At 67.3% G+C, this 11,613-nt stretch overlaps 1 protein-coding gene across 2 annotated transcripts; it reads left to right on the top strand.

Annotated features, from left to right (window-relative positions):
• Positions 1-547: 547 nt before the first annotated feature.
• DGAT1 (diacylglycerol O-acyltransferase 1) lies at positions 548-10,164 on the top strand. Of its 2 annotated transcripts, XM_059901490.1 has the most exons (17): positions 549-835; positions 5,024-5,111; positions 7,283-7,323; positions 7,416-7,501; positions 7,584-7,636; positions 7,870-7,975; positions 8,121-8,234; positions 8,338-8,412; positions 8,497-8,600; positions 8,688-8,726; positions 8,838-8,879; positions 8,954-8,998; positions 9,078-9,190; positions 9,275-9,340; positions 9,430-9,517; positions 9,602-9,664; positions 9,761-10,164. In XM_059901490.1, exons 1-17 carry the CDS (start codon positions 642-644, stop codon positions 9,914-9,916), a joined length of 1,473 nt encoding a protein of 490 aa, XP_059757473.1. In that variant the 5' UTR covers positions 549-641; the 3' UTR covers positions 9,917-10,164. The 2 variants fall into 2 exon arrangements, with proteins under 2 accessions (XP_059757474.1, XP_059757473.1); XM_059901491.1 differs by lacking the exon at positions 9,602-9,664 and having other exon boundaries at positions 548-835.
• The last annotated feature ends 1,449 nt before the right edge of the window (positions 10,165-11,613 follow it).

Consider the following 11,613-nt stretch of genomic DNA (forward strand, 5'->3'; position numbering starts at 1 on the left):
TACCCGGGACGCGGGGCCTGGGGCCTTTCTCTCGCTCCATCCTTTGGCCTGGTGCTTGTCTGAACAACCCAAGCGGAGGAAAAGCGGGGGCCTACGGTAGTAACTAGAGGGCTCGCGGAGCATCAACGCGCTAGGTGTCTGTCTGACAGTAACGCACGAGGCATTTCATAAATAACCTACAACCCCACACCCCGCGCCTGGGCTGAGGCATGAGGAAACCCTGTGTTTAAAGAGCGGGACAGGGGTCAGGCAGCGGTCAGGAGGGGCTTCCAGCTGCCAGGAAGCCGCGCGTTTTCCGCCGAGGCCCTCTGGGGAGCAGCGTCCGCCCCTGGCTGCGCGCCCGCCTGCCTCTGCGCTCCGGCTCGCGCCATGAGACTACAACTCCCAGCGTGCCCCGCGCGCCAGCGGACTACAAATGGACGGGCGCCGCGGCCACGGGCCTGTTAGCAGCTCCGGGAGCGACGCTGCCGCGGGCTCGGGGAGGACCCGGCAGGTGCGAGCTGATTGGCGGCGCGGGCTACGGCGGCCGACAGGGGGCGGTGGCGGCCGCTGGCCGAGAGTCCGGAGGCGGGGCCTCGGGCCTCGGGCGCTGCGAGCCCGGTGGGCCACGACTCCGCCGCGGCAGGGTGCGGGCTGAGGCCATGGGCGACCGCAGCGGCGCGAGCGGCTCCCGGCGCCGGAGGACGGGGTCGCGGCCCTCGAGCCAGGGCGGCAGCGGGCCCGCGGCGGCGGCGGAAGAGGAGGTACGGGACGTGGGCGCCGGGGGGGACGCGCCTGCCCCGGAGAAGGACAAGGACGGAGACGTCGACGTGGGCAGCGGCCAGTGGGATTTGAGGTAGCGGTGCGCCTGACCCCTAACCTTTGACCCCGACCGGGGGCCTGCGCGACCCTCGCTGTTCCCCCAGGCGTGTCCGCCGCAGCTCGGATTCCGAGCCCGAGAGCCTGGCGCTTGGGCTCCGAGTCCGAGAGCCTGGCTTCCGGACTTTGCGTGGATAGGTGTGCCCCTTGGGCCTCGGCGGGGAAACTTAGGGGTAGGTTAGGGGTGGAGGGTCGCCTGACAAGGTCACACAGTTGGGGGCGCCGAGGGGAGCCGGCAGCGGCCCAGCTTCCAGACGCCCCTCCCTCTGCACATCTTTAGGTGGGTCCTGAGGCTCTTTCCCAGGGTGAGCCCAGAGCCTGGAGCCCTAGGTGGGCTGGTTCCAGCCACCCATACTGTTCTCTTCCTGGAAGGAGATGGATGGCGTCTGGCGGTGTGTGATGAAGGGGGTCCCTCCTGAGGGCTATGAGGGGTGCCTTGTGGGTAGATACGGCTCCCAGAGGAGGGTGGGCTGGCTGGGGAGTGGGCCAGCAGGAGCTTGGGACTGCCTGAGGAAAGGGGCAGGGGGCAGTGCGAGAGGATTTCTCATCCCTTGCAGACCCTCCCAAGAATGGTCTTCACAAAGGTCTCTCATCCTTTACCCAGTGATTGGCCTGGGGTCCTGCTTATATTACCAGCACAAATGCCTGCTCTAGGGTCAGAGACGGGTCCTGTATTGGGACTCTCACCGCTGGCTGGGGTACAGGAGAGGGGTTTGAAGTGGGCACACCCACAGGTGGTCTCCCTGCTTAGCTGAAGGACTGATGGGAAGGGGGTGGGGAGCAAGCTGTGGCTGATGGGGAGGACCTGGCCCACCTGGGCACTGGCTAAGTCCTGCAGCTGTGCCCCCTCCGCCCACCGTAGCCTTCATCCTGGCCAAGGGGCCCTCAGGGACTCTGGCTTTGGAAGCAGCTCCAGAGCTAGAGATTATCAAGGAGGAAGTGGGCAACCTGTCAGTGGGTTGGCAAGGATTTGCTCTCTCATTAAAGAAGAACCGAGGCTTCCTTCACTGGGTACTGTGGGGAGGGGATGGGCAGGGGCAGCTGCGGCGCAGGCACTGTCCTTGCCCTTGGGGTGCGCGCAGTTCACCTGGGAGATAAGATAATCTCAGCACTGAGCGTTCTGAGCAAAGGTCTGGCGCAGAGTTCATGATGGCACCGTGGGGGAGGAGGGCGGCTCTACTGGGGGGTGCTGGCTTCCTGTGGGCCTGAGGTGGGACTGAGGGAGGATGCGAAGGATAGGAGTGTCCTAGAGTCCCCTCTGCTAACTCCCCACGTTGTCCTCTCCGGGAGGCCGGGGCGTGGCTGGCTCGATCTCCCTCTGGAGGGGGTGGGATTTGGGGTCATTTTGTATGAGATGGGGGGTGCCAGCTTCGGGCCAAGCGGTCACCCTGGGTGGGCAGTCGCTTTCCTGCTCCACAGGCCAGGTGGCCAGCAGCCTCTCCTGCACTCCCGCTCGCTGGGCTGAGTGAGCAGCCGCGCTGACTCGCCACCCTCGAGGTCTGGACCCTTGGGAAGAGGAGCCGGTGGCAGGGATGGGCCACAGCAGTCCCCTCTGATCCACAGGACACGCAGGCTGCGTGTGCTTGTCCCTCATGCCAGACGCCGCAGGGTTTGGGGTCTCCTGGGGCAGAACCAGGCCTTGCTGTGTCTGCCCTCTTGGCGTCTGGCCTCTGCCCGCCCCTCCTCCCTGCTTGTTCCGCCCCCTTCTTCCTCCCTCCCCTCCCGACACTTCCTGCTCACCTTGGCCTGGCAGGCCCGGTCAGGCTCTGGGTGGGGCCGGAAGGAGGGAGGGCCGCCCCTTGTGCCCTGCCGCTCGGCTCCTTCCTTTCAGGGGCACCGCACTGCCCTGTGCGCCCTCCAGCCCTTGGTTCCTGGGCCCTCCAGGCAGCGCCTTCTTGTCGTGGGGCTCTCCCAGGGGCTTGTCTCTAGGGTGTCCTCTGTTTCTCCCTCTCTAGCAGGGACTGAGGACACGGGGAGCCCACCCAACTGCCCACCCAACTGGAGGAAGCGCCAAGGGGGTGGCAGCTGGGAGGCGAGCTGGCACCCTGCCCCCTCCTTGTTCTAACTGGCCCGGGAGCTGGACCATGTGGTCCTGCATGTGTGGTCCGCACTTGGGGCTGTGCCTCTGGGCAAGCTTTGAACCTCGGTGAGCCTCAGTTTCCCCGTGTGCCCGCCTTCCAGTGCTGGTGTGAGGTGGTGAAAGAGGTGGTACCTGTGATGAGTTAGAATGGCCCTGCTGGCTGGGTGGGACTTGGGAGCAGGTGGGCGGGCCGCTGGAGGGCACAGAGGCGTGGGCAGCGCCTGCAGTAGGGGAGAGGGTGACAGAGCTCTGGGCAAGGCGGCCAGGCCCCGCGTCCATGCCAACCATGCCTGGTGGCCTCTGGTCCACTGCAGCTGACTGCATCGGCAAGGCTGGACTTCTGGGGGGATTGGTGGGTGGTGGGCTTCCTTCCCTGGGTTGGGCCCTCTGACCTCGGGGCAGGGAGCTGCCTGGGTTGGGGATGGTCAGAAGGCTGGTGGAGGGACCTGAGGGGCGGGTGTGGGTGGCTTGGGGAAGGCCTAGGAACCTGACAGGAGGAATCTGGAAGAGCTTTTATAATGTTATTTGTTGTCAGGTTTGGAAAACGCTGCCCTTCCCCCACCCCCATTTTCATCTTAGAGATTGCTGCAAATAAAGTCAGTGTGGTCTTCTCAGTGGCCCAAAGCGGGCAGGGGTCACGCTGTTGTGAAACAGTCCCCTGGGCGTGTCGAGCCGGGCGTGGACATGCAGATGGCGGTTGGCAGGTTGTGGCATGAGGTGGCTTTGGGACGATTCCAGTAAAAGCGAATGGGCTTGAATTTGGGGGAGGGTTCTGGGCAAGCCCATCCAGTGGAGAGGCCCAGAGACTGTCCTCTCTGGGGAGCTGGGCCTTGGAGCTCTGCTTGCCTCTCCGAGAGGCAGGTACAGAAACTCAGGAAGAAGAGGGCCTGGGGTGGAGCGCACAGCCCCACTGTGCGCGGTCCGGCATGGCGCTGGAGGGCAGGTGCAAGGAGGCCAGGCCTGTGACTGGGAGAGGCGGGTGGGCCAGGTGTGGGCAGACCTCGGCCTGGGAAGGCAGAGGTCAGACTGTCAGCACTGCCCTGGCTGAAGATGCTGATTGGCGTCTCGTCCTCCCTGGCCCTTCAGCTCCTGGGTGCGGCCGTCTGAGTGCTGACCCCGGCCATAGCCAGGCCTGCCACAGAGGCAGGGCCACCCCCGGAGGCCCTCTCTTCCCCTGTGCCCCAGCTGCCTCTTGAGGTGGAGCTGTGTCCAGGGGAGGGAAGGGGAGGCCCTGGCTTCTCCTCTTACAAAACCGGAGGCCTTGCTCAACGCCGTGGAAGGCCTCCTGGTGGCAGGGCACTTGGGGTGAGGCGGGGCTGCAGCCAAGGACCGGCACCAGGGCTGAGCCTTGCCCCGCCGTGCTGTGGCCCCTCCACCTCTGCCTCGCCCTGAGGATCAGGCAGGGACGTGAGGCTCTGCGTCTGTGTCCCCCAACCCTGGCACTGGGTGCGAGAGCTCATGGGCGGGGGGCACCGAAAGTGCCTCTGCTGGCTTCTGCTGTAGACCTCCCTGCCCTCAGGCGCCCAGCGCCTGGGTGCCGGTGCCCGCTGGGACCTGTGTGGGCCAAATGGAGGGAGGAGGCGGTTGGAGTGGGGCCCTTGGCTCACTGGTTGGTGGGCTGGGCCGACTGCAAAGGCAGATTCGCTCCCCACCCCATCATCTGTCCAGCATTGCCGGATGGGCCCCCGGACCCCTGGGGTGGACTCTTCCTGTGGGCCCATCACCACTCCTTAGCCAGCGAGTGTGGCGGCAGCCAGAGGCATCTGCGGAGGGAGGTGGGCTCCCAGCCTTGGGGACTCCGGCCCCGCGTAGCCAGCTCCTGTCTGTGGCGTGCCCCCGCCCACCTGCAGCGTGGAGCGTCAGGCCTCTGGGTGTTCCTGAGAGCTTGGCATGGCCTGGCCCCTCTCTGGTGATACATGGGGAGTAGGATGTGTGGGCAGATGGGTGTGAGCTGCCCAGAGTGAGGGGCTGGGCGTGGCCAGGTTCCCAGGTGTCTGCCAGGGCTGGGAGGCGTGGGCCTGCTTTTGGCCTTGCCTGAGGTTCTCACTGCCTGGGGCTCTGCGGGTGCCCACTCCTGCTTTCCAGGTGCCACCGCCTGCAGGATTCTCTGTTCAGCTCCGACAGTGGCTTCAACAACTACCGTGGCATCCTGAATTGGTGTGTGGTGATGCTGGTAAGTAGGGTGGCGTCTTGGAGCAGGTGTCGCTGTGACCAGGTGGGGCACGGGCTCTGCCCCCTGGGGCGGGTGGCCAGAGCTTTTGTGGCTGGGCTGAGTGGAGAGGGATCGCGGTGGTGGTCCCTGCAGCGGCCGTATACTGGGCTCCCAGAGGGCACACACTCAACCCTTGTCCCTGTTGGATCCCAGGAGACGCCTGCAGGGCTAGCGTGGGAGCCTTTGTGCCGTGGGCTGTGCCCGAGGGGCACCGGGCTCTCCGGAGGGGCTTCTGTGGCTTGGCGCGGGGGCAGGAAGGAGGAGACAGGCTGCTGGGCCTCGGGGCTGTGGAAGGGGCGCTGTGGGTGCAGGGCCTCCTGGCAGCACGTGTGAGTGGTCTTGGGGGTCCGTGAAGAGTTTCCTCTTCTGTTCCAAATGGCCCTCGTGGGCCTGGAGCCCCCAGGCAGGCCCGGACTTGGGGGAGCAGGGGTGAGAATACGGTTCCTTGGCTCAGCCCTGCAGCCCCGGGCCCCAGCTCTGCGGGCCGCTGGCCCCCCTCCCCCAGTCTCAGGAGGGTGAGTGCGGGGAGCCCTGCGCCTGCCTCGCGCTGCGGCCTGGTCGAGGCCGCTGCTTCAGGGGCCCCGCTCCCCCGGCACTTGGCGGGGCTGGGCCAGCAGCTCTGGCCCACAAGCAGCTGGAGTCCAGAGCTCCAGGACGCAGCCTTCGGGCGGGGCAGGGGGCAGGGGCCTCTCTGGGCCCTGCCCCCGCCACTCAGGGCCATGTGGCGCGACGCCCTTGACCCTCCACCCAACGTGTCTGCCTGTCTTGGGTGTGGCTCCCGCGGCTGCCCGTGTACAAGGGGCTCCCACACCTTCCCTGTCTGTGGCCCCAGGAGGCTCCCTGGGGAGCTGTGGGGTGCCATGCAGCCTGGTGGGCGAGAAGCTGGCTGGGCAAGGCGAGAGTGGGCCGTAGGCCAGCCCAGACCCAGGAGATGATGTGTCCCTGGTCTCTGGAGGCCGTTGCTGGCCGAGGCTGGGTTTGTGAAGAGGGGGTCGTGCGGGGCGGGCCCTCAGCTGCCTGGGCGGCACTGCCTGCTCTCCTGCAGCCCCTGGGCCTGCCTGGCCCTTTGGTGCCGCCCCAAAGCCTTCCCCCTGCTTCTGGTACCTCTGCCACACCCCCCCGTAGGAGACGCGCATCCCGAGCTGCGTTCCCTCTGCAGCCTGGGCCTCCAGGTGGGTGCTGCCTATTTGCAGCTCCAGCTCTCGCCTGCTGTGAGCTCTCAGGACAGGCCACCGCCAGGTGGGGTGACATTGTAGGACCGCGTGTGTCCTGGTAAGCTGGCCGGTCAGGCGTTTGACTGGGAGAGGGTGTGGCAGGTGGCCCCTGCATCTCTGAGCTTGTCACCTCCTCGTGAAACTTGCCAGGTAAGGGACCCCACCAGTGTCCCCTGGAGAAGCATCACTTTTCTGCAGAACCTTCCGTACCCTGCCTGGGGCCTGTGCCTTGTGGGCTGGGGCAGGAGGTCCCTGTGCCTGCAGAGGAAGGCCAGGCACCCAGCCACCGGCTAAAGGCAAGAGCTTGTCGTGACGGGGGCTCCATCCTCGGCTGCTGGTGCTGCAGGAACGGCCGAGGCGGGCAGGGGCGTGAGTTACAGCGTGGCGCTCCAGGCCCAGCTTTCCCCGGCCCCTCAGCGCCCTGGCCTGCTTCTTCCCACCACCCCACACAGGGCGTGGGCGCTCCCGGTGCAGCGCCTGCCACACGGCCCGGCGCTGCGAGGACTGGCCTGACTGGCAGGGCGGTGCCCTGGGCGTGGGTGGCAGCTCCGTCTGGCAGGCTTGGACTTTGGGACTGTTGCTGTGGCCTCGGGGCCCTCACCAGCTCAGTGGGATGGAGGCGGGCTGCTGGACGGCGCGGGTCTCTTTCTCCTGCCAAAGACACAGGCATCTGGGAAGTGCCTGGTGTCGGGGTCGGCTCCTTCTCACTGGCGTGCCGGGGGCAGCGCCGAGGGGCTTCCCGTCCCTGCACTGGTGCCCGCGGGGTGGGTTGCGAGTCTCGGAGCTTGGCGTGAGGTCAGACAGGGCTGGGCCTGCAGGACGGAGGCCGCTGCTCGGACCTGCGGGTGCCGGGAGGAGCTGGGGTGGCTGCTCCAGGGCCAGAGATGACAGGGTTGTGTCCCTCTCTCTTTCTTGCAGATCTTGAGCAATGCACGGTTATTTTTAGAGAACCTCATCAAGTGAGTGGGCCCTGGCCCTGCCCCACCCACTGCCAGCTCAGGCCCCGCCCCTCACCCACTCAGACCCTCATCCCCCACCTGCCCATCCGCAGGTACGGCATCCTGGTGGATCCCATCCAGGTGGTGTCTCTGTTTCTGAAGGATCCCTACAGCTGGCCCGCTCTGTGCCTGGTTATTGGTGAGCTGAGTGCCCAGGAGGCCTCGGGTGGGGACAGGGCTGACCCGGGCCTGAACCTGCCCTGTGGCGCTTCTGTCCTCAGTGGCCAACGTCTTTGCTGTGGCTGCGTTCCAGGTGGAGAAGCGCCTGGCTGTGGTAAGCAGCGCCCTCACGCCCACCCTTGCCCTGCCCGGAGGTCTGCTCCTCACCAGCCGAACTTAGGGCGGGCCAGCAGCCCGTCCCACTGTGTTTCATTCAGGGTGTGGGGCTGTGTGCGGCTTTCCCGGGAGGGGCTGCACCTCGGGGCCTGGCGGCCATGCCCTAGGGAGACCCTCTGGCCAGGGAGTGGGGGCCCCCGGCTGAGCGGTGTGCTCCCCCACCCACCCCAGGGCGCCCTGACGGAGCAGGCGGGGCTGCTGCTGCACGTGGTCAACTTGGCCACCATTCTCTGCTTCCCGGCGGCTGTGGCCTTCCTGCTTGCGTCCATCACTCCAGGTGGGCCACCCGTCTCACCCCCGTCCCAACCTGTCTCTGGGGCCCGTGGGAGAGACCTAGGCGAGCCACAGGGGCTGCCCCTGTGGCCGTGGCTCTCCTGTGGGCAGTGTGGGAGGCGCATGGCCTGAGCTTGCCTCTCCTGCAGTGGGCTCCGTGCTGGCTCTGATGGTGCACACCATCCTCTTCCTCAAGCTGTGCTCCTACCGGGATGTCAACCTGTGGTGCCGAGAGCGCAGGGCTAGGGCCAAGGCCAAGGCTGGTGAGGGGCTGCCTGGGGCTGGGGCCACCCGGGGCTGCCACCTGCTGTGGGGCTGGACCCGGGCAGCATCGCAGCCTCACCCTGCCCTGCCACTTGCTCGTAGCTGCTGCGGGTAAGAAGGCCAACGGGGGAGCTGCCCAGTGCACCGTGAGCTACCCTGACAACCTGACCTACCGTGGTGAGAACCCTGCCGGGGCCTGGGGGAGGGGGGCTGCTGGGGGCCGGGCCTCCTCGGCCTGCTAGCCCCACCCTCCCGTTGCAGATTTGTACTACTTCCTCTTTGCCCCCACCCTGTGTTACGAGCTCAACTTCCCCCGCTCCGCCCGCATCCGAAAGCGTTTCCTGCTGCGGCGGCTCCTTGAGATGGTGAGGCTGGAGGCTGGGGGCCTCGCGGGCTGGGGGGCCACCGGGCACTGGGGGGCTCAGCCCGCTGTTCTCTGCTTCCTCCTCCAGCTGTTCCTCACGCAGCTCATGGTGGGGCTGATTCAGCAGGTACGCGGGCTGGGCTGGGGGCTGTGCTGGGCGGGGGCGGGGGGGGGGGGAGTTGCTGGAGGAGGGGGTAGCTCGGGTGGCCAGGGAGCTGACGCCCTGCCCTCTTTGCAGTGGATGGTCCCCACCATCCAGAACTCCATGAAGCCCTTCAAGGTGAGCAGGCAGGCCCTGGCGGGGTGGGGTCTGAGGGCGGGACCGAGGGAGCCAGCTGCACCCTGTCTCTGCAGGACATGGACTACTCGCGCATCATCGAGCGCCTCCTGAAGCTGGCGGTGAGCAGCCTGGTGGGTGGGGGCACGTGGGGGGGTGGTGGTGGTGGTGGTCTGGAACCTGGCACACGCCTCCCCGCAGGTCCCCAACCACCTCATCTGGCTCATCTTCTTCTACTGGCTGTTCCACTCCTGCCTGAACGCCGTGGCCGAGCTCATGCACTTCGGAGACCGCGAGTTCTATCGGGACTGGTGGTGGGTGGCCTTGGGTGTGGGGCCGGGGGCTGGGGGGGGAGGGCCGTGGCGCAGCCCGGTCACCCGCCGTCTCCCGACCCCCAGGAACTCTGAGTCCGTCACCTACTTCTGGCAGAACTGGAACATCCCCGTACACAAGTGGTGCCTAAGGTGGGTGTGGGTGCTGCAGCCGGCGGGCGGGCGGACGGGTGGCCGGCACGTGGCCCGGGCGCCCGCCCCACGGCCGCTTCCTTCTGCAGACACTTCTACAAGCCCATGCTCCGGAGAGGCAGCAGCAAGTGGGCAGCCAGGATGGGGGTGTTCCTGGCTTCGGCCTTCTTCCACGAGGTCAGTGCCCTGTGGGTGCATCCTGTCCCACCTCGGGCGGGGGTTGCCAAGGGGTCAGCTGACGCCCCTCTCACCCCCACCCAGTACCTGGTGAGCATCCCTCTGCGCATGTTCCGCCTCTGGGCCTTCACGGGCATGATGGCTCAGGTGAGCACCCCACGTGGCCTGGCACCCTCCCTGGGCCCGGGAGCCAGCCCCGTGGTCGCTGAGGCCTGCTAACCGGGGCCCCTCCCGTGTCCCCAGATCCCCCTGGCCTGGGTAGTGGGCCGCTTCTTCCGTGGCAACTACGGGAACGCGGCCGTGTGGCTGACGCTCATCATCGGGCAGCCTGTGGCGGTGCTCATGTATGTCCACGACTACTACGTGCTCAACTACGAGGCCCCGACGGCCGGGGCCTGAGCCGCTCCAGGCCCGCCCTCCTTGCTGCGGCTGCCTGCCTTGCCTCACTGCCCGCGGCTGGAGCCGGCCCCCGACCTGTGTGCTGGGGAGAGGCCTGGCTGGTCGATGCTGCCTCTCTGCCCCTATGGGGCACCCTCCTGCCCCCTCAGGGATGGCAGACTGGGCCCGTGGGAGGTGCCAGCACTCCGGGAGCTGTGCCGATCCTGCCCAGGGGTCTGAATGTGTCAATAAAGCGCTGTCCACAGTGAGCTCCCTCAGCCTCCAGGGCACGGGGCTGCTGGGAGGTGGTGGCCGTCCCAGTCCCGCGGGGGCGGCCTCCCTTGGGCTGGACCGTGGGAGGGGGATCTGGGTCCCCTCGGCGTCCCAGGGCCTGGAGCAGCTGCCCGGCTGTGGCTGGGTGGGGGGGGGGGGGGGCGGGGCGGGGCGGGCCGTGGCGTAGGAGGCAACCTCCCTGCCTCCCAAGACTTCTTGTTCTGCAAGGTGGGGCCTCAGAACTCCCAGGCCCCGTGTGCCTGAGGGCTGCCCAGAAGTGGACTTCAGCTTGGGGTGGGGCCCGAGGCCGAGAGGGTCGAGAATCAGGACTGACTCGAGGGGCCAACAGACTCCAAGGCAAGGCTGCGGAGGACACAAAGGCCGAGTCCACAGGCCACTGGGGAGGGGCAGCCATGTGCTGGGGTGCCCACCTGGGGCGGGCCCTGGGCCTCTGGGATGAGGCAGGTGGCCTGACCCAACCCTCATCCAGCGCTTCCCTCTCAGTGGCCCCCCTGATACTGCTGGCTTGAGGCCTCCCTGGCCCCTTCCCAGCCCTGCCCTGTTTTCCTGGCACTGACTGGGCTGGATGGTCCACTTGATACATCCTGAGTGTGGCCCTCGGGATACCTTGCTCCCAGAGCTTGCCGCTCAGAGCTTGCCAGGGAGGTGGGGGCACCCCCGGGCTCCTGTTCCCACCTCTGGTGGAACCCCGAGGCTGTGCCGGGCCAGGTGTGCCCTGACGTACAGCCACAGCCCAACAAGGTGGGTGTGTGAGGAGGTGACCGGGCGCTGGTCTCAGAGCCACGCTGCCCCTGCCCCAGTCAGAAGCTGCTCAGCCCCAAGTCCTCGCCGCCTCTGGGTCACGGTGGTGTTTTTGGGAGAGGGAGGCCTCCTGGGGGTGCCCTTTGAGTCCAAGGGGTTACAGGCCGCATCTCCCTGCCCCCCTGCCTCCTGGGCGGCTGCCGGGAGAATGGCAAGCAGCGCGTGAGCCGGGTGGGGCCGGACAGCGGGTGGGCTGCCCTGGCCTGCCCCCCCGTACCGCGCGCGCACGTGCTCACCCGCGGCCGCCTGACCCAGGGGCAGTGCTGTGCTCCGCTCCCTCCCTCCTCTGCCAGACCCCGCGCCTCCCTTTTGCCAAAGCCAGCCCGGCCCCTCGTGACATGAGCGCAGTGGAGGTGGCTCTGCTGGGCAGATACACAACGGCGCACCCACCTGTGTCCCACCTGGTGCAGAGCTGGCAGTGGCGTTCCTAGGGGCCCTCTGACCCCTCCCCGGTCCTTTAATAAAGACTTCTGCGTGCACACGGCCCAGTGGAGCCAGGCAGGCTCAGGCTCAGGCGTGCTGTGCCCATCTACCCTCCCTCCAGCCCCTTCTGAGACCCCTGTGCCCCTCCTCACCACCCCCCGCCCACCCCAGGACCCCCGCGGGAGGAAACAGACAGGGAG

Source organism: Balaenoptera ricei, chromosome 17 (genome assembly GCF_028023285.1).
Source record: "Balaenoptera ricei isolate mBalRic1 chromosome 17, mBalRic1.hap2, whole genome shotgun sequence".
Lineage (NCBI taxonomy): Eukaryota > Metazoa > Chordata > Mammalia > Artiodactyla > Balaenopteridae > Balaenoptera > Balaenoptera ricei.

Excerpts from the sequence above, each read along its gene's own strand:
- DGAT1 (XM_059901490.1), top strand. The coding sequence starts at position 642 with ATGGGCGACCGCAGCGGCGCGAGCGGCTCCCGGCGCCGGAGGACGGGG. Across the intron at positions 8,413-8,496 it reads TGACAACCTGACCTACCGTG|ATTTGTACTACTTCCTCTTT; the intron begins GTGAGAACCCTG and ends CTCCCGTTGCAG. Across the intron at positions 9,341-9,429 it reads GTACACAAGTGGTGCCTAAG|ACACTTCTACAAGCCCATGC; the intron begins GTGGGTGTGGGT and ends TTCCTTCTGCAG.